Raw genomic sequence first — 22,341 nt, forward strand, 5'->3', positions numbered from 1 at the left:
ATGGAGGAGGCGGGGATGGAGGTACTAATCTTGAGGCAGCGCAGGGGTGGAGACCTTGTCCCCCGCCCCACTGCCATCCCTACACCTGGGGCTGAGATATCCTTGTTAACTAGTAACTCCCAAACAACCATTTACAACCCAAAAAAGAGTTGGAAATGGAGATGACAAGGGTGTTCACGATAGAGTTGCCAACTACTGCCTCTAAGAGGTTGTAGCTAGATTTGGCAGATGGGAGGGATTTGGTGCTGCTAAATGCTTTCTCGTTTTCAGAATTTTCTTCATATCCAAAATTTGAAATACCAGTCAGTGTTGGGGATCCAGTGGATCAACTCCAATACCCACCAAATACCGGCTCCAAAATTTTGATTTACAAACTCCCTCGAATTATATGCTCCCAAACAGGGGGCTCCGCTTGTCTGGTAGGAGTAGCTAGTGGGTCACTTTTGTGTTGCGAACGTTGCAGGTTCAAAACCCAATGGTATAGTTGTATAACTGAGAGGGGTCTGCCTAACCCCAGCTTGCCTTTCAAAAAAAAATAGCGGTTGATTGGGTTCTTGGGCGAAGTTGAATAACCTGATGGCTAACATGATCTGCTCACGTCGAACTGAATTTCTCGAATCCTCATTGGTGAAAATTTTGATTGACTAAGCCAAGCTGATATTGACTACACTAAAGTAATTTGGCTTAGTCAAGCCCCAAGGGGTTTGCTACAGAGAGATGGGGTTCAAATCCCATGGGTGTCACCTCCTGCGAAAGCCAAAGCTTGGCGACTCTCTGAGGGTGAAGGGTAAGCCCACCGAGTTTTACAGTGATAGGATAGTGACCATAAGTATGTCAGGCAGAGCCAGTACAACTAAGTCTCTGATCGTGGGGGCAGTTTCTCCATGCATCTAACAAATAGAAAAATTCAAGGTTGAGTTCAGCCAGGGTCAGACATATTTGTACACTTTGATCTTTATTAAGGGGCGTCCGTTAACCATCTTTCCATTGGAAGGAGCACTCTAAAGCTAAAATGGTTCATGCCACGAAGGGGGTGGAGTTTGTTTTTCTTTTGAAAGGCAAGCTGGGGTTAGGCGGACCCATGCCAGAACAACAGCCGCCCCATGTGGCAGAAGGATTCGATCCTGAGCCTTCAGCTTGTCACAGGACCCTACAGAACAGGGAACTCACATTCAATATATATTTGGACACTCCACCCTTTTTTTTTCCCGATTGGTTGTATGTTTCACCCCAAGTGGGCGAAAAGCTTACTTTCATTTGAAAGTGGGTCTCCTTCCCATGATTTGGGTGGCCTGTTTGAGCTGAGCTGAGGCTAGCACCTTGCATTCTAAACGTGACCCATCAATAGGCCAGTCAACTCATTTCAAAATCGATCTAGGCTGTGAACCGTTGATCGGCCAGCTCGTTGGCCGCCCGCCCCTAGCTGCATCTACTTGACCCAGTTAACTCAATGAGTCCAAGTTGTCAATATTAAGACTTTAGTATATGATATTGCTTTAGGTGGGTCACTCATGAACCAGGATCAGGTGCCATCACATGGCACACTTTGATTGTGCCTCTGCACCTGTCTGTCTGTTTTTTGAGCCCCACATCTGACAGACTATCAGCTAAAGATGGAGGGCATCAAGTGCAGAGGCACACTTGATGGCACCTGATCCTGGCTCGTCATTGGTCCGTATAAAATTTGCATTTTCTCAAAAGGTGAGGGTGTTTTTGCTAATTGGCTCATAGCAGGTAACCTCCCTTCCAAAGCAAGTCAACTGCACAAGGGACCCAAATTACCAAAAATGCTTCTAGAAACATGGTCAAGGACAGAAATATATATATTTTTGCATAAAAATTACTAAATTGACTACGACTTGGTCCGAGAGCTCACTTTCATGACAGACCAACAAAGAAGGTTCATGCATAACAGCGTTAACCATTAATACTATCTAAATCATGACCTATGGTTCATGTTTTCATTTGTTACTTAGTTTCTAATGACTCCAGCCAAGTTCTCATGACTATTACGTGTTGATGACTGTCAAGCCAGGCCATCGTGGTCACCCCACGTGGCCGGCCGGGGTCCTGTGTCAAGCTGAAGGCCCAATATCGAACTCGTTCATAGAGGCTGCCGCTGCCGCTGCCGTTGCTTTATCATGGTTGGAGCACATAAGGCTGGGTGATTGTGTCCTTAACTGGGAGTTTTACCGGGCAGAAATGCGGGCTCATTAAGTGATCCAGTTCTTAGTGAGGGTTTTACTTAGTCATCAAAACAAAAAAAAACTACCAAGCCGAGCCACTGCAGTCGCTAAAACAAGGTCACAATCATCGCGACCACTAGCGAGCCAAGAACATTCAACGCAACTTTCAATTTGACTATGTCAATTATTAGGTTGTCCAAAAAATTTCTCCTTTTAAAGCATGTCCTTTTCAACAAAAACTTTAAAAACCAAAGAAACAAATTAATTTCAGCTTTTTTTAAAAAATGATCGCAAAAAAAAAAACATTTTTTTTTTATATACAAACGACTTAACAAATTTCAAAATTTTAATTTCTTTGTCATCTACATTCTTTTTTTCTTAGTATGAATTGGCTTTTGAATCGCCAGAATCTTACTTGTATACAGGTTTTGTTGGGGATGCCAAAATCAATATAATTAGCAACATTTATTACTATTTTATTTTTTATAATATATACATATCTGCTGATTTTTATTCTCATTTTTATGCTGTTATTTTCATCCATCTTTTCAAATAAAATTCTAATCATTATCAATTATTTAATAAATTTTTTTTTTTGCAGTGTTGGGCCCAAAGGAAATCGTTAAAAAAAAATATGGTCACTTTTTTAATTCAGAGTTTTGGTTGGCGAGTAGTCCGTTGGAACTGGTGTGCCAACTCTACTTATGGTTGTTGGCGTTTCATATATTGAGAGCTAAATTATTAAAGTATCCCGATCAATTTCAATTCCGCATTTAGACCTCGGAGGCCATTTTAGTAATCTCGGTCAAAGTTATTATGTATATTTCCCGTGTGACGTTCACGTTATATTGTCGTCGTGTCAACTAAAACAAGTAATTTAATTTGCGTGAAAGCCATTAGTATATTGCCATCAAGAAATCATAAATAGGAAGTGCTGGTAGGGATGGCAATGGACCGGGGCGGGGGACAGGGTCTCCACCCCCGCCCCGTCTCAAGATTAAAACCTCCATCCTCTTACCGGGATGGATTTTAACCTCCACCCCTGCCTTCATCCCCGTTTCATGTCCTCCATCCCCAGTTCAAACGGGGATGATGCTGGGCGGGGCCCCGTTTCTCCGTAGTCTATTGCCATCCTTTAGAAGGACTGGGTATGGGATCGTGGCGGGGATGGGGCGACACGGGGAAAAGTGTAAGTCCATCCCCACCTTCATCCCCGAACGGGGATAGATTTTAACCTTCATCCCCGCCTCTATCCCCCGTTTCATACCCTTCATCCCCGGTTCAAACGGGGTGACGCGGGGCCCCGCTTTCCCCAGGTCCACTGCCATCCCTAAGTGCTGGCTTATTAGTATTAAGTTTTTTTTTGAGTAAAAAAGGAAACTCAATTTTATTAATAAAAAAATATGCATAGCTTAGTGCAACCAGTAGGGACGAGAGCGGATCCTATAAAACGCTGGGTGACATTAGCAATCTCACCCACCATTTACAACCACAAAACCCACCCCTCTGTGGGTCCCAGTTGTACTGAGCCACAGTGCAAAGGAGTGGGTTTTGTGGTTGTAAACGCTAATATCACCCAGCGTTTTACAGGATCTAATAAGTTATATCACAGTAGCCTAATTATAGATATAATGCACCAGCTCTAATAATGACATAAACTATCAAGTTTTACTTCGGATTACCGATGTAACTGTGTTTAATTTTATCCAATATATCTGCTCGAATCGGACTCGGATTTAGCCGAATCAATCAAATCCGAGGGATGGAGCCACCGCTCGAAGAGCCACATATACTTAGGGATCAAGTTGTTGAATTCCTATTAATAAAGGATTTAGATTTGATTTTAAGTTTTGCTATTGAATTTGATGGATATCCAAATCTGATTAAAACGTACAAAATCGGATTTATTATGAGCTTTTCTCCATCCAAATTCAAACCGGAACCCAATCTGACTAGCTGAGTATCCGATCAGTTGGATCTTGTATCGGCTACATGTGGCCAAATCCCAACCGTTTGTATACTTATCAATCGTCAAAAGAATTTAATACTTTGTGTGCAAATTAAATGGCCTACTCATATAAAGGACCATACCAATTAGAAAAATGGATCTGGCAGGTTGGATATCCGAAACCAACATGGATAATTGACCTCCATAACTCCAATGGTATGCAATTGGTTTTAGTTACTCAAAAAAATGTAGTTTGGTCGTAAACGACCCCCACATTAGCCCCAAAGGCTCTACACACCTGGTTAAGTAGGTCAGTTAAAAGCGTCCAAGTTGAAGGATGTGTAAGTTCGATATTGGGGTATGCATCCTTTGCCGCAAGGTTGAAGCTGGGATTAAGATCCAGGTCGGACCCGAAGGGTCCAATTAATATATGGAGCTGAGTATGGTTTATGAAATTTCATATCAGACAGGTGCCCGAGCCGAGTTTCAACTAAGATCCGCAAATTTTCAATGTAGATAAGAAAAAAAATATTATTTTTAACGGTTATGGTCCGGGTCCGGTTCATGTAATCCTTATAGGATCCAGGTACGGTTTCTCTTATGGTGGGTCTGTTTGGACCCGGGTCTGGGTCCAACTAGGTTTGGGTCTGGTTTCACTTGAGTCCAAACCAAACCCGACCCATTGACACCCGTAACCTCAAGGGTTTTACCAACTGAACAGCTAACAATGTGCGATCAGTGATCAGGGGAAGGGGTTGTTTTCCTTGACATAGCAAAAAAGAAGAAGAAGAACCTGCATCTTTCAGAAATGAATTTAAATTTTAAACCTAACTTGATCAATGGGTCTATCAAAATCGGATTGAGTTGAGTCTAACTGGTTCAGCACGTCAGTTCTGATGGAGTATAACCAGCCCAATTGCTCCTAATTAAACTCTTGGTTACATAAAAAAGAGAAATTTTGGTATACAAATTATATATTGACCCGGACCTGGTCCAAGAGCATCTCTCTTTCAAGTAGGGATGGCAGTGGGGGCGGGGGACAAGGTCTCCACCCCGCCCCGTCTCAAGATTTTATCCTCCACCCCTGCCTCCATGCCCGGCGGGGAATGGATTTTATCCTCCATCCCCGCCTTCATCCCCGTTTCATGTCCTCCATCCCCGGTTCAAACGGGGATGAGGCGGGGCGGGGCGGGGATATTGCGGGGAAAGGTGGTCGGGGCGGGGATGAGGCGGGGACGGGCGGGGAAAAGTGCACGTCCTTCCCCGCCTCCACCCCCGGACGGGGATGGATTTTAACCTTCGTCCCCGCCTCCATCCCCGTTTCATACCCTTCATCCCCGGTCCAAACGGGGCGAGGCAGGGCGGGGCCCCGCTTTCCCCAGGTCCACTGCCATCCCTACTTTCAAGACCGAGCAACCATGAACCGTTTCATGCACTACATCCTTATCCTTTAAGTGATATATAAAAGATATTTTGGCCACCCTGCCATCCCCGCTTTTTTTTATATATATATTTACACCGAGAATCCACCTCCAGAAACAAAGAACTAGTCTCACCGGCCCTGCCTACCGGACTTATGGTGGAAGTTGGTAATGTTTCGTTCCCAAGACTTTCACGTCACATTCTCATCAAACAGAAGAAGTTTGAAAAGTTGCGTGATATTGCTCATTCCTATATTGCTTAGGGCAAGCAGAAATAGAAATGGTTGGCGTATAAGCGTGTTATTATCAAATTCCTTAGGCGATAATATATAGTCAAGCAAAGAGAAAACAGCAGCTCATTTGTGTTTTTATTAATTATATATGAGGGAAAACGATTTATTTATATTTTTACTAATTTATTTCTTTTACCTTTTTTTTTTACCTAGTTTATTAGTTTCTTTACTTTTAGTGCAGAAAATGCAAACAGTAAAAAAAAAAAAATCAATGTCTCACAAAAAATGACACAAACATGCTAAATGGAATTTTTGGTTTTTTCTGTGTTTTCTTTTTTTTTTCACGAGACTAAGCCCCATAAATGTCTTTGGCATGGTCGATTTTATTAGTAATCAACACCAGGATCATGTGTTTTTGATAAGAAATAGTAATATTTCAAACCTCAAAAATTTACAAGATTTTGAACTGTTGATTTTTCGGACCTTATAAAAACTCGCCGCCCATGTGTTAGCTTCAAGAATTTATCCTCATAAAACCAAAGAAGCCTGAAAACCCCATTTAGCATGTTTGCATCATTGTCTCACTAGATATTGGTTACCGTTTTCTTTTTCTCTTTCGCCATTTAAAATTTGTGTCACTAACTATTATTTAAGCTTGAACTTGTTTGCATGGTCCAGAAGAATTGATACATTTCATTATGATAAATAGAACCTGGACCAAGGTGGTACCCCCATGTGGTAATCAGGGCAGGGTCCTGTGTCAAGCTGAAGGCCCAGGATCGAATCCCTTTGCCACATGGGGTGGCTGTTGTTCTGGTAGGGTCCACCTAACCCACAGCTGGGCTTTCAGAAAAAAGGACTAGAACCCGGACCAAGGAATACAAGGATAAAGTGCTTGGCATCAAGGGCAACGTAGCCAAGTCGATGAAGTCCGAGCAGTTAAAATGGTGTGGTTGAATGGAAACACATGAACATCATTGAAATGATAGAAATGTTCTGATCTGTTTAGAGTTGAATTTAGATAAATTAAGGTAAAAAGGGTTTTCATAACCAGACATGATAAAACCCTAACTTTAGTGTCCCCAGTCAAATCTGTTGTACTTTTTTTAGGCAGATCCCTACCATTGGGATTCGAACTTGCAATGTTGGGAGGTCTTTGGCAGATCTCTTGGTAAAATTGGATGTACTTCTCGATGGGTAAAAAGGACTTAAAATGTTTTACCAATGGGAGGCATGCCGATATGTGGTCAATAATGGGAGGTTTTTGGCTTTAGCCTATACAACAACAACTACAACTAAGCCTTCATCCCAAAACAATTGGGGTCGGCGATATGAACCAAAAAAGAAAATCATTCTGGGTCTTCCACATGAATCCTTCCCCTCCAATCATTTCTATCCAATGCCATGTCCTCAGTGAGGTTCAAAGCATTCATATCCTTTCCTATCATCTCCATCCAAGTCTTCCTAGGCCTACCCCGACCTTTTTTAACTAATATATTTTCTCATTTCTCCATCCTTTTAACTGGAGCATCATTAATTAGGCCTTTGCCGAATATGTCCAAACCACCGTAGCCTATCCAAAAAAATAAATGAATAACAATTAAAATGGGTTTGGGATTACGTCAGTTTGAGCATACAATGTAATATTGGATCTTAGTTACTCTCCATCACTGGTTTTGTACTACAAAGTCCCAATTCAATTTTTTTGAAGGTAAGCTGTGGTTAGGCTGACCTCACCCGTTATTATTCAACGTACCACCGGGGTTTGAACCTGCAAGGTCCCACAACAAGGAGATGGGAACTGACCAGCTCTTACCAACCATGTGGAGCCCCGTTGGTAAACCCAATTAAATTCGCAACTAGGGTAGACTCGTTGGTTAAAGAATAAAGCATAGTTAGCAAAACCCTATATAAAACAAGTTTTTTCAATAAAACTTTGAAAAACAAAGAAGTCCAATCATTATATATATATATATATATATATATATATATATATATATATATATATATATATATATATATATATATATATATATGATGGTTTTGTACCATGATACCATAGAATGGTACGCATTTTTGTTTGTATAAATCTAGCCACCAAAAGGAAAGTCCAATTTTACAAATATGTTTATCATACTATATTTACTTAGATTAGAAGGGTTTTATCATATCAAATAAACTATAAGATTTTATGTTTGAGATGGTGAAAATCAAAGGTTCACAATTCATGAAAATAAGGGCAGTTCAAAAATGACATGTAATATTATATTTGAGTCAACTTTAACACATGAAACTAATAAGGAAAACTTTCAAATATCCCTCAAACATTTGGGTCTAATTCATGCACACAAAAAGTTTGAGACTTTGCAAATTCATATCAAAGTTTTTACTTAGGTTAATCAAATTCTCGATCATGAATTAACATAATTACTAATTTACCATTATTCTAGAAGTCTCAACAAAACTTATTTAGTATAAAAAAGGTAAACTCAACTACTTAATGATACTCAAAAGTCAAAACTCCTGACCTCCCAAATATAAAACAAAATGCCACCCACTGTACCAAATGACTGATCATTAGCAACTTTTAGAAAAACTTTTATATAAATACAGTTAAATTCCAACCAGCCAATCTATGAATATCAACACGTCTGATTTGTATCAGGTACCCGACCCAACCTAAAGACAAATTCTTGTGTATGGGCATGAAAAGCACCAACCCAAAAAAGATTTGAGATGATGTAAACCCGACCTTCCGAAGCAGATCAGGTCATGCTGAACATGAGTGTTTTTGCTCATGCCGACATCATGGCCGTCTGTTTGCATTTTGGATGAATGCCACGTGGTTAATTTTGTTGAGTTTTGAGCTTTTTAAAATGCAAATCAGATGGCCACGATGTCGGCATGAGCAAAAACACTCATGTTCAGCATGACCTGATCTGCTTCCGATTGTTTTTGGGTACCCGACCTTAGGGGTGCACAATGAGTCAAGCTTAGCTCGGGCTCGAGCTCAGCTTGAAATTGTCCATGAAGATATATGAGCTGAGCTTGAACATAAGACCAGGCTCAACTTATATAAGCGAGCTGAGCTTGATCAAGCTGCTGAACTCGATTAAGCTGAAAGAACTGTGTTCGATAATATGTAAATATTTGTTTGTCATATGGTACCAAAAAGTGTTTTTGCCTTAATGGGCAGGGTGAATACCTTTTTATCAAAACGTGATGGGTTTGAATCCGAAGATTACTAAAAGTTGTTTTATTTTTAACAATCCAGTTGTATAAATCCCACCGCCGACTAAAGGTGTTCTATTTTTGACCATCCAGATGTAAAGTTCATTTATATATATAAATGTTTTGTCCTTTAATTAAAAAAACTGTTTGTGTGCTAGGAGTTTTCTCTGATTGTGCATGGTTAATTGTCCTTGGCAAAGGCAAATGGAACCATTTTATCTTTCAACAATTATGAGTTAAATCTTTGTAAGGCAATTTTTGAATGATTAAAAAGTCTTCTCTAGTATTCTAGCTATTGTCATTATTTGATGTAAGCCGGAAATTGGGTTTGCAAGAAAATCTACCCAAACTAAGATCTATCTATGATTATCTAAAATTATCTAATGAAAACAGGAAATTCTAAAAATCATTAACTGCAGAACTGGAAATATCTGAATTAAATCTCAACTGCTGTTTAACCACATGAATCTCTCATCTATTTATGGATAAGGAGATTCTGATCCTGATCAACTTTAGTTTCCTATTTTGATAGACAATCGACTAAAGCTACCAAGTTCAGAGAATCAATTACATTGATCCGATATCCATTACAAAAACCCCAAACAAAAATATCCAAAATAAAAGATGTGGATCCAAATCAATCCAATAACCCCAGGTTAGACCAATAACCAGTTACTGCTTAGTAGCTTGTACCTTATGAAATCTAGCATCATTTTCTTGTACGCATGCATAAATCTCGAGTCATATGGTGCATTCATTCTTGATAATTTGTGCTGCTAGTGTACTGTCACAAATGCTTTTCTGATTGCAGAACTGGGAAAGAGGAAGGTTGTTCACATTACAGGACCAAATCAATCATAAGGTGCCCTGCTGATGTTGAATTGTGGTGATTTAAGTAATCAAAAGTGACAGGCACTGGATAATACCATTTTCTGTGAGATATGTCTTGTAGCAACATCAAATTCTTTAGCTGGTTGGTTAGGAATGGTTCTCTACACTAAAATGCTAGTTTCAACTTTCTTTAAATAATGCTATGCTGCATACTTGTGCATGTCTTCATCTGAATATTTTAGCAACCACCTGGTGATCCATTTTTATCATTTTGTTTGTTTGCACCACACACAAGATCACAATACCACTCTGCTAAATTTCTATTTCATGTTCTTGTTTCAATTTTTTTTTCTAATTTCCCAGATAGATTTCATAAACCAAGAGCTCCAAAATACCAGAACTCCAATATTGCTGGTAAGTAAGTGATCTTCGTTGTTGGTAATGCGTAAATTTTTTTCCAGTAAATGTGCCCTTGTGGCTTTCTTAAATACCATTAGCTTAGACACTAAGTGCAACACTTGTTAGTTTTGAGCAGCGTGATTTTTTGTTTTTTAACTAGAACTCATGAAACTTGTTTGGACTAGCTTGTTGAAGGCCTATATGATTAATATTTGGATCTGTAGATAGGAAACCAAAATTTGTTTAAGAATTCAAGCCAATGGTATGAGCCTTTGACACCTCTCTCCCTATAGATTTCATAAAGAACATGCTATTGGTTAAAGAGTGGGCATAGAAGGTGTTAATTATATGAAAAAAAGTGAAATAGTTAAGAAAATTATGGTTACATTTTTTATACCTTGAAAATTGAACTGGAAAAAAGTTTTTTTTGAGTTGGATGTTTCTATTAGTGACTAAAATTTCATGATGAAGTTTTTGATATTTATTTGTTGATTTTTATCGTAGAACTTCTTGTAGTTACCTGTATGGGAGTCTATTTGTTTTATACTTCAGATCTATAAAGCCGAAGATATGTTATTCAGCATCTAATTCTTTTTCTTTCCAATTTCCCTTTACAGGTTGGGCACTCTCTTGGCTCTTACATATCCTTGGAAGTATTCAAGAAATCTCCTTGTCAGGTTAGTGGTGTATGTTTGTTGTGTATTGACAAATTGTTGCTTTATATAATTTTCCCTCACATTTTTCTCTTTCCTTCAAGGGCAGTGTTATCACATGGTGCAGGTTGAATATGCTGTAGGCCTATATCCATTCTTGACCTTGAAAAAGGAATCCTTGCAACAATCAATAATAGGGATGATTGCAAGGTAAATTTCTTTTCTAATGAGAGCTTTTTTGCTGTCTATTTTGTCTTGATTTCCTCAGTTTGCTTTCTCTTATGTTAACCCTTTTAATTGAAAGTGTGGACTATATCTGAAGTCCTATAGAAAAAAGGAAGTATTTCTGAAGTTATAAACAAAGAATTCTAGCAATAGAACTTAATAATATACAAAGTTTGAGGGTTCCTCTCCCTACCAAAATTGCTAGCTGTAAGAAAAAATCAATAAATTTCTGCTTTGTAGTCTATTTTCCTTTATAAAAATCCAAGGACTTGAATCTACTCCAAAAATCTGGTGCTGCAATGAATTCCAGAGGGGGAATCAATTGTTCAACTCCCAGTCATGTGACAATCACTGGGAACCATATACAAAGCCCTCTCTTTCTTAATCCACTTTTCTCTCCAGGAAAACCATGTAGAAACAATGGAACAAGAAAAGACACCTATAATCTTTTGATGCAGGTGTGGGTCCCTAAGTTTGATTCAACCCTAATTGTCGGATTGAGTTCCCAATGGAAATTGGAATAATTGTATGTACTATGTCTATCTGTAATTATGATATCCTTCACCCAGTGTTGTGAAAAGCGTTGAGGCGTAGCGAGGCGCTCCACCAAAATATGAGGCGAGGTGTAAAGCGTAAGCCTCAATTTATTTTTAAAAACTTAAAAAAACTATAAAAAATATCTAAAATTATAAAAAAATAAAAAATTCTTTATTGATGAAGCAACAACCAACAAGAAATAAAAAATCACAAATAAATAATGAAAAATATGAGATTAACATGTAAAAGTAACATTAATGCAGCGAAATTGAAAAAACATAATCGTAAATCTGGTTTTAACAGAATATTTGCAGCGAAATTGAAAAATCTAGTTCTTCTCAAGAAAATATCAAGAAAATATAGGTATATATAAAATTTAAATCGTAGGGCATTTTAAAATGCACACCAAAAGTTTTGCCCATAATAAAAAGCTTCACAATAACAACAGAAATGGGAGCAATAAGGTGTTACTTTAACATTAAAAAATAGTTAGAAAGAATCACAACCATGAAAATATTTAAAAATAAACTTCAAGCATAAAAATATTTAATTACAATATCCTGAAACTCTAATACATTATAAAAACAGAAAAAAATAAAAATAAAAAAAAATAAATTAAAAAAGATAAACAACGTATATCTGTGCATGAACTACAACATTTTCTCAATTAGAATAGTTGAATGCGTTGTATGAAAACAAAGAGAGACAAAATCCATCACATGCCATCATAAAAATGAGAAAAAAATAGAGAGAGGGTGAGAAAAAAACAAAAATGAAAAAAGAGAGAGGGGTGATTGTATCACGCAAGAGAGAGAGAGAATGTTGTAACACGCGAGAGACGAGAGAAGAAAGAAGAAGAAGAAGAGGAGAACGAGAAAGAGAGAGAGAGAAAAAAACCGTACCTGTTTTGGGGCTCCACCACGTGAGAGAGAATGCTGTGAGCCTGTGAGAGCCGTGAGGGAGAGATGGCTGCCGTGAGGGAGAAAAGGTTGTGAGAATAAAAACAGAGATAAGGGGTGAGAAAAAAAATAAAAGAACATAAGGGAGTCGGGGCTTTGTTTAAGCCCTAATTTTTGGTCGAATGAGGGTTTTGACCCTCATTTGACCAAATAAATCGAGGCATGTATGCCTCATTCTGAGGCTCGCCTTGCCTCGCCTCAAGGCGTGCGCCTCAAGGATTATGAGGCGCACGCCTCGAGGGTTTTGCGCTTTACACATGCGCCTCAAGGCATGAAGCCCCTCGCCTTGAGGTGAGACATGCTTTTTGCGCCTTGAGGCATGTTTTTAATAACACTGCCTTCACCTATACATGCATGAAAACTGTACTATAATGCTGATATACTTTGTGTGAGTTGTAATATTTTAGGTGCAATACGTATCATGCATGGAAATGGATTGAAACGGGCTTGGCTATGATTGATAGAAATTTAAAATTTTAAGCAATAGGTTCAAATTTGAACTAAATTTGAGTTAGATCTTGTGAAGTGGAGTTGAATCTGGACTATGCATCTTGTATAGTAATATTAAACCTGGTAGACAAAAATTGTGAACAATGGCTTTATTTGTAAAAATACAAATGGTTTTGATTTGATTTGGACCTTAACACAGATCCAACAAAATATAATCTCAATCAGGATTGGAAACTTAGCCTGATGAAATAAATCTAGTTTGATCTGAATGAACATTTGGATCTTATTTTAAAAACCATAGCCGAGAATAGTGATGGATTTAGATTAGATGTCCAAAAGACTTTGATCTAGTTGCACCACTAATTTAGTCTTTTCCTAATCCCAATCTTTAGCTTCTTATTGGAGATAACTGAGATTAATCATATACAAATTCAATCCATCCACCCTTGATCCGGTCTATGTTTCCATGTTAGAAACCAATATTGTCATGCTTCTCGATAAGGAATGGACTTGCTAAATTAAAACACTTGTCGCTTTCTCACCATGTTTCTGTAACTACTTTTTTAATGTGAGCATAATCCTGCGGCAGCGGTGAGGATCCATGTAGACATGCTTTTGGTTTTTCTTCATAGATATCCATGTAGATAGGCCCCTAAATGTTAAATTGTACTCTATTATTTGTTATATATTATTTGCATTGTCTCCATTTACATGAAACTTATGTTGATTATTATACTTTTAAATTTTGTGATATCACTTATGTGGCAATATTGAAAAAATGTGATATTATGGTTGAGCTTTTTTACTGCCTGGATTAGGGCTTCTGGATACAAATAAAAGATTGATTGTGCTGCCCTTCATGATAGGGAAATCATCAGGAAACTTGGGCTTAGACTTTCATCATCGTTCCCCCTCAATATTGACACCAGAAATTCACTAAGATATGCTGATATCCACATATATAGATCATGGTTAAGCTCTATTAGTTTCATCTCGTCATGGGCATATACAAAGCCTTGTAATTTGTTATTCCTTCATTGAGACAATGGCACTGCATTCTAACCTATCAAATTATGTGTGAACTATGTCACATAGGTGCGGGTGTGGCGATGCAACACTTTAAAAAAATTTGGGTGCAGGGGTGCGGGGAGGGTATATATATATAAATATAATTTTTAATAGTTTTAAGTTAACACTATTGTCATATCATCAATTCATCATGCATAAATTCATGTAATAAATCAAATTAATAATCTACCATTCATCATCCATAAATTCACCATTTTCATCCTTAAAACCAAAAAATAAAATTTTATTAAAAAAACTGGCCGAACTTAGAACCCAAGCCAAGCTTGGGTTCAGCAGAACCAACCCAGCAAATCTAGGTCCGGCCCTTGAGCCAACAATGGGAGGAGGAGGAAGGAAGAAGAAAGAGAGGAGGTGGGACGAGAAGGAAGAAGAGAGAGAGAGAGAGAGAGAGAGAGAGAGAGAGAGAGAGAGAGAGAGATTTACCGTTGTCGCTGTCGTCAAAAGAAGAGTGGAGGAGTCGCTGTCGTCAAAATGGACTCGGTCGGTCAAAGTTGATTGAGTCTATTTTGGACACATATAACCCTGGGTGCAGGTTGACCACCCCTAGGGTTTATTGACCGCACCTGGTGCGGGAAAACATGAATTTTGTTGCACTAGGTGCCGCATTTGCATTGTTTTACATCGATGCGGGTGCAGTGGGCTCTTTGGCGAGTCCCTGTGACGTAGTGTGTGAACTGTATCTTTGTATTAGCATGGCCAACTTTTTGACTAATATCTGGAACCAACATACCTCATTCAAAATCTACCTAAAGAATTTCCATTACCCTAGCCATCTAGTTACATCTATTTCCATCGAGTTAGCCATGTCTACAGAGGGACCAAGCCTGGTTAACTGTTACGACCTGAAAATAAACATTCATTTTATTGAGATTGTAGAATGCACTTCATTAAGTTGTTGATATTTCAAATCTTGTGCATCCTTATTTCTCCTTCTCTGATTGGTCTACCCTTTCAATGGCCAAGATTTATATGGTTTGGAAGCTTAGAGGTCCTCATTGTGTGCATGTTTCACAACCATTCCAATGGTTTTTATAATTTCTGTTATCATTACCCATGTAATCCCCAATCCTGCATTTTTATGGCCATTTCGAGGAGCTTTACATATTTTTGATGGTATTCTCATCACAAACTAAATTCATACACTAGTGACCAACTTCAACCCATTTGAAGAACTGTAAAAGGCAAATTGAATGGGTTATTCAAAAGATTGTTAATCAGTTCTTGAGATAAAAATATCCATTTCCTTTAAATATGAAATTCATTTAAAAACCACCATTTGATCAAGGGAGATGGTTGGAACACATACTGAAACTGTGGTTGATATTTGGTAACAATTTTATGGCCTTCTTGTGCATCTTTGGCCATTTCTTGTGGCATTCCCATTACAATGCTGAATCTTTGGACCATCCCTTCACTAGTGACCAACTTCAACCCATTTAAAGAATTGTGAAGAGCAAATTCACTAGGTTAATAGAAAAATACCATGTTTTATTAAACCCTCTAAAGCCAACATTTAGGCTATGTTTGGGAGCCTTGCACTGGGATGGAAACATGGATTCCATGTATTGCCAAAACATGGTTTTGGAGTTGCTGATACCACAAGCTGTTTGGGAGCTCCTTTTGGTTTGCATGTGGTTTTAACATTTCAAGGAACTGGTTTTGGCTTCCAAACAAGTGTACTATTTTGAAGTGAAAGCAATCAAAGGTATTTTCACACTTTGTTCATGCATGTCATTTCATGTATTTGTCCATGCATATGTATCTATGCATGTTCATGCATATGTATATTTGCACATATTTGTCCATGCATGTCCTTGCATGCCTGCATGGATGTATTGCTTGTATTTTTTCCAGGCATGTATTGTCCATGTGTATATGTCCATGCATGTCTATGAATGTGTCCATTCATGCCCACCTCAGGAGGTGGGTGTTGTATTTCTGCATTGGGGGACCTCCAACACCTTCTCCATTGTCATTGTTTTGGTAAAACGCTGCTCCCAAATACATCTGTGCTTCACGGATTTTGCAACCCATTTCCAATGAATAGCTCTCAAAAACAGGCTTAATCATTATAGGTATTGGAACATGTGCTGATATTAATAGGGTTTTGGGGATTATCTCAAAGGAAGTTGGATATTAGTGAAACAAAGGGTGGTTTTAGGAAATCTATATTTATTAGCATTTAAGTATGTAAAATATATGCTTTATAGCACTAAGATGTTGATTTCGAAGGAAAGAAATCTATACATATTTAAGTATGCTTATATATATATATGGTGCAATTATACACATTCACTTATGTGGACAACACTTGTGTAAAAATGTGGTTCAGAACTTATACTTGTAGTCTTAAAATAGTAAATTGGGTTTTGACATTCACATATGCATATATTCATCTAGCCCGCATGTATGCAATGCATGATGTGCTATAACTACATATTTTGATGAGTAGTGCATGTTGTTAATGCGAAACATGAGGTTACTATGTTATGAATACACAATGTTTGTGATTCATACTTGTGCGATTGTTTCTTGTGTAAAGCACACAGTTCAAGGAACCTTCCAGCATTTATGTATACTTGTGTGGATTTAGTTATTTATGCAACTGTTATAATTATGCATATGAGCCACATCATATTTATGCTTGATAGCTTGGGAAAGAGCTTGGGTAGGTAAAGGACCCATAAGGTATGCAAGGTCATATCATTACAAATGCATACATCCACACTCAATCAATCTCTCACTCTCATCGGGGAGACGCTCATACAGGCTAAAGGCATTAGAGCAACGTGAATGAGTTGAGTACATAACCGTGTCAATCACATAACTATCCACACTTAGTTGATCTCTCACTCTCATCGGCGAGGTGCTCATACTGACTAAAGGCACTGGAGCAGCGTGAATGAGTTGAGTACATAACCGTGTCATCACATAGCTATTTACCTAAGAAGGTATTCAAGATACTGAGCCCTGTTTGTCTTGTGAATGGAGGTACTTAAATTGACAATCATATTAATTAATAAATACTTATAACTCATTTACACTAATGATTTATTGGAGAAGATAGATCAGTATAGCTTTGAGTGACCCGGTCGCATGTAGATTCACTGCAAAATTTTCAGGTCAGGCATTCTATGGACTTTTCTCAGTTCTTTGGCTGCAGTATTGGGATTACTTCCAAGTTGGACCTCCAAGATTATTATCAGAAAGAGTATTGGCAAACACTGGTCTGCCACAGTTGTTGGGGCTATATGCAGTCATCTGCTGCAGGTGAATTTTGTTCTTTTCATTTCTTATTAAAGTTCTTCTATGTTGATATCAGAAATGAGGTGTAAGAAAAAAAATGGTTTTGTTAGAAGCAGGAACCTCTTTATTTCTTCACAGTTCAGGATTTAGATCTAAACCACTTGCTGAAATTTCATAACAAAATGTAAACTGGATTAATGTCCCAGTTGATGGTGAAATGTTTTTGTGAGGATTGTCAATCGATCTGGTCTGTTGACCCTGGCTTCCACTCCATGCAACCGAATACAAGTTAGAAGGGTCTGTGTTTTAGTCCTTTTTTTCATTTATTTCTAAATCGGATTGAACCAACCAATATGCAAAAAAGGGTTTGACTTTGTTTGCAAATTTTAAGGAACAAAGGAGGGCACTGAAGCTGGTAAGGTCAACTTGGATTCTACACTTATACTTGGATCTGACATGATCAAACTTGATTGAAGACTGACCTTATCATGTGAAGTGTCTTCGGCAGGCTTTGATTGTATCTCACATGGGTGACTTGAGTCCAGCCAAGGTTGCCAGATTAGGAAGCGGAAGCGGGAAATGATACGAGAAGCGGATGCGAGAATCAATGCATTTTAAAATGTATAGTAAGCGGAAAGCGAGGAATAAAAAAAATATAAGAATTGAATGGGAATCAAAATGAAACACAAATAAAAACTAAAATAAAAGTGACAAATATTAAATTTCATGTTTTTTTAGTGTAAGAATTAAAATTTTAACAAAAACTTAAAATAACGACTACCAATTTAGAGAAAGCACATGGAAGTGAGTGAGAAGAGTGAGAGAAAACACATAAAAACAAAGTTGAGTAAGAGAATATCTAACAAGAATAGATGAAGCGTGTGAAAAGCATATGAGAAGAGTGGGGGAATCGAGGTTCTGGTCAAGTTTCGGAAGCAAAGAGTATCGCGCTTCTGAAGCGAGTTTTCAGGAAGCAAGCTTTCTACCTATCTAATAAGCTTCTTGTAACTCTGGTCCAGCCCTCTAGGCCTATGAAAGCACATGTTTCTGATTTACTTTTTTGAAGTTATTTATTGTGATTTTGGGCAGAAACAGTAATGTATACAAAAAGATGAGCTTGAGACCATGGTTGGCAATCTGGGTGCATGGTCATGTTAATTAAGTCGTGTAAAAAAAAGTTAAATTAATCCTATTTAGCGAATGCAAAACAGATGGAGAATGAGAATTCTTAATTGATTTTATAACATCAAACAAAAAGAAAAGGAATGCCAAATTCAATGACTAGATCTTATGAATTATGATTCATCACAATCAACTGAGACTGGTTCAGTCTAAACTCAGCCAATGAATGCAGATTATGCTTTTACAATAACCAAATGAAGTGGTAATTGTGACTCAGGCTGAGTCAAATTATTCATGGTCAAAGCTCGACTGTCTTGGTACATAGTCATCCTTGAATTTTGACTGTCTGAGTGTCCAATCCAAATTGACTCAACTGAGACACGGGATGACTTCATAACCATAGAAGAAGATCAGTAACAGGTGGGTTTTGATAGACTTGATTAAGGTGGTTGCCAAGGATTTAACTTTTGGGTGCAGACACTCAGACGATGCCTTGACTGGTATGAAGATGGGTTTTGCAGGATCTGAATTGATAACATTATGTCCTTTGCATTTTTATGTTGATATAACTCATAAAAATTGGCAAAAATACATTATTTTGCCTCTTGAATTATGTGAATCTAATTTCTTGAAAAATGTATACACTTTTTGGAGTTTGTCATTACTCTTTGATGTTTTGAGAAGCAGTACTAGTAGATAAAGGTGTATGTAAATAGATATTGGATCTAGAAATGTATTGCAGATGCCAATGTTTTTCTTGGCAACATCGAACAAATAGCATAGCATGAAGGGATAATGGAGGCCAACAACATAGAAAGGAATAACTTGTTTTCTTTGAAGTTTGTCTAAAGTAATCATTTTTCCATAATGATAGTGAAAAAAAGTAACTTGTTTTCCTTGAAATTTGGCTAAAATTATCATTGTTAGTTAGTGATAGTGATAGAGAGTCTCTATCATGATGTTGTGCTACTGTACTATGGTTATGGTGGGCAATGTTCCAACTTAAAGTTATTGCGTCATGGATGCCTAAAATCAGTTGCATATTTGAACCAAACCATGAATTGCATATATATTGTGTATTTATGTTTATATGTACGCATATATTATGAATGACCACACAATCAACTGGCTTTATGAGCTTGTATTGAGCTTGTCAATTTTAACTTATGCTTTAACTGACATGCTCAAATTTGCATCTACTTGCAATATCATGCAGTGAGGAATCTATGCTTTATGGCAATGACAGAATTCAAAAAGGTGGTGAATGGAACTGCAGTTCTTTGATTTTTCTTTTGTAGAGAACATGCATAATCTTGCTATTTCTTTCATTTTCTCCATGCAATGCAACCCAATAATCCTTTGTAACCATCTTGCAGTATCAATAATACTTTTTATATAGGGGATGGAAACTTATTATTCATGAATCTTAGCATGCTGCAGTTACTAATTCCTAATTGTTGTTGTGGTTGTTTAAGTTCCTCAAGAGGAGTTTGTCTGTCCTGTAAGGGTCATCTTGATAAATTTCTGTTTTTTGCGAAAATCCCAATTTTTTAGCATCTCTCTCTCTCTCTTCGATGTATTTTTTATTTGGTTAGATTTTTTTGGTAAAACAATTTTTAAAAACATTTTCCCTTGCCGAGAATATTTTGAGAACAATATTTGTGATAATGTTTAAACCCTATCAGTATGTCGCAATATGATTAAAAGGTTTATTCTGAACAATGTGGAAGCTCACATAGGCTTTTCTTTCTTCTTATTTCATCCAGCAATTTGTCTTTCCTACGCTTTGTTACTGAACAGGAGCAGTGATTGCTTAAGAAAGAAACTGTTGCACTAATTTATGAGGTTTTTCCTATAGTGTTTATCTAAGGATGCATGTTGCAGGAAGTGCACTTACAAATAAAAAATGGAGAAACTCTACTTGAAATGGAGCTGCATGTAGAAAGATTAAATGGATTTTGATGTTTGCTGAGGCTTTCACTTCCTAATTGAAGTCATGGTCACCTATTGATGGGTTCAAGTTCTACTGTATTTATTAGCTGGATGTACAAGTCTGCTAAGTAGTCATTAGCTATTGTGTGTAAACATGCAAGTGGCTTATCATTCTGATCAATCTTACAGATTTGTCTTTTTGTGTTTACAGTTTGTTTCTTGGCATCTTTATTCATTCTGTTAGGTTGTGATGATAGTTTCTCTTTTTGGCCACCTTTTCCATGTAATAGTTTTCAGAAAAAGCAGATTGGGAATTTGTAAAAGAGAAGCGGGATCAAATTGCCTTCTTGTTTGGCACAGATGATCACTGGGGACCACTTTCATTATTTGAAGAGGTAAGGTGTTGCAATAAGGCATGACATTTTCCAGTATGAGTGCATATCTAAACAGGCTGAATCTGATTGTATTCTATCTAAAACTGATCCAACCTAATTGGGCTGGGATTATCTGATCCACATTAAACAGGCTGGATCCGATTGTATTCCATCTAAAACTGATCCAACCTAATTGGGCTGGTATTATCTGATCCATATTAGCACTTGGGATGGCCCCTTACTAGATGTGTGTCATGTAGCTTCCAACCCTTATAAAATCTGAATTTCTATATCAAATGTATAACTCTTCAGAATTTTACTGGATTTGCATATTTCATACTTCAGTTGAATTTAGGTTTCATAACCCATTACCAGGAAGCATAAATCTGACCATGCAAGTGCATTCACTGGCAAAACGTTTATCACAGACTTCACAAGTGGTTCATTATGACTGCATTTCACTATTAGGTACACTTTTTAGTTCTGTAATTAGTTAGCTTTGGGTGCCACTGGATAAAACTAGTATAATAAGTTTTCAGCGTATTATTCTTTTTTGATACTCAAGTTTTGAGCGTATTATTCTTCCCACTTGAACCATTGATGCTTTATATGGAACTGAATTCCTTTTTCCTAAAACTAAGGATGGGGTTTACTAACAAGCTAATGTTGACATAATAACATTGTTTCAATTGGCGTGCATTATCAGGCCTTATCTCTTTTCTTTCAAACTTGCTTAGCTTTTGAACGCCATGGACTTTAAACAAATGAATGATTAGAACCATCATTTTTCTCATCCATTTGATGTTGAGTTCCATTAACCTCCCTTAGTAGGTGGAGTATTGCCTTTTGCAGCAAGTTAAATGCAAGTTTTCTTTTTCTGTTTTCTTTTTTCTCAGAGACAATGGACCTTGAACAAATTAAACTGAAACAAATCCGAGTTGTGAACAGTAGGTCTATGGTAACGTTACTTTTCTTTCTAAAAATTGTATGGCGTCCTTGACTCGGTCATCTAGTTTGCAGATCTCAAGACAGGCTCCAGATGTTTTCTTATCAATTGAAACAGAGGGGCATATGCATGCATTTTGTTGTACAAAAGCTGGCTCTATCTGGGTTGCACACTTTGTAGCGAACCTGATCAAACAACATAGATCACGGGTCTCGACCGACACCTAGGAATCTCATCTTTTGAGTTTCCTTAATGAAGACCAAATCCTTTTACTCCATTTTGTAATTTGTCCTATTTGGAAAAAGTAGAAAGCATATTGTTTCATGAAGACTGTAGAGGTCTTCAATTATAATTTTTGCTGAAATAACAAGAACACCCTACCTCATCTTCTTGAACATGTCATTTATTGAAATACCATTTGTAAGAGAATTGCACACATGATTATGCTTTAGCAGTAATTTAAGATCTTTGAGATACAATGATTATATTTTTGGAATATGTCATGTTGGACCTACTTTTGCTGATACATTCTTTAGATAGGAAACTAGCTTGGTTTTTT

The 22,341-nt window shown here is 37.5% G+C and overlaps 1 protein-coding gene across 1 annotated transcript; it reads left to right on the top strand.

The window, feature by feature from the left end:
• LOC149848672 (uncharacterized) lies at window positions 1-22,009 on the top strand. The gene is made up of 9 exons (XM_090004996.1): window positions 1-21; window positions 9,831-9,881; window positions 10,214-10,264; window positions 10,867-10,926; window positions 11,030-11,112; window positions 17,285-17,432; window positions 19,737-19,787; window positions 20,753-20,857; window positions 21,857-22,009. The coding sequence occupies exons 1-9, from the start codon at window positions 1-3 to the stop codon at window positions 22,007-22,009; spliced, it is 723 nt and encodes a 240-aa protein (XP_089861122.1).
• Window positions 22,010-22,341: the final 332 nt, after the last annotated feature.

The sequence above is a fragment of the Nuphar pumila genome, chromosome 1 (assembly GCF_984573655.1).
Source record: "Nuphar pumila chromosome 1, dmNupPumi1.hap1.1, whole genome shotgun sequence".
Lineage (NCBI taxonomy): Eukaryota > Viridiplantae > Streptophyta > Magnoliopsida > Nymphaeales > Nymphaeaceae > Nuphar > Nuphar pumila.

Bases quoted from the DNA above. Each gene is read 5' to 3' on its own strand.
- LOC149848672 (XM_090004996.1), top strand. From the start codon at position 1: ATGGAGGAGGCGGGGATGGAG. The intron at 11,113-17,284 runs GTAAATTTCTTT...CAAAATTTTCAG, and splicing joins ATAATAGGGATGATTGCAAG to GTCAGGCATTCTATGGACTT. The intron at 17,433-19,736 runs GTGAATTTTGTT...ATCTACTTGCAA, and splicing joins TATGCAGTCATCTGCTGCAG to TATCATGCAGTGAGGAATCT.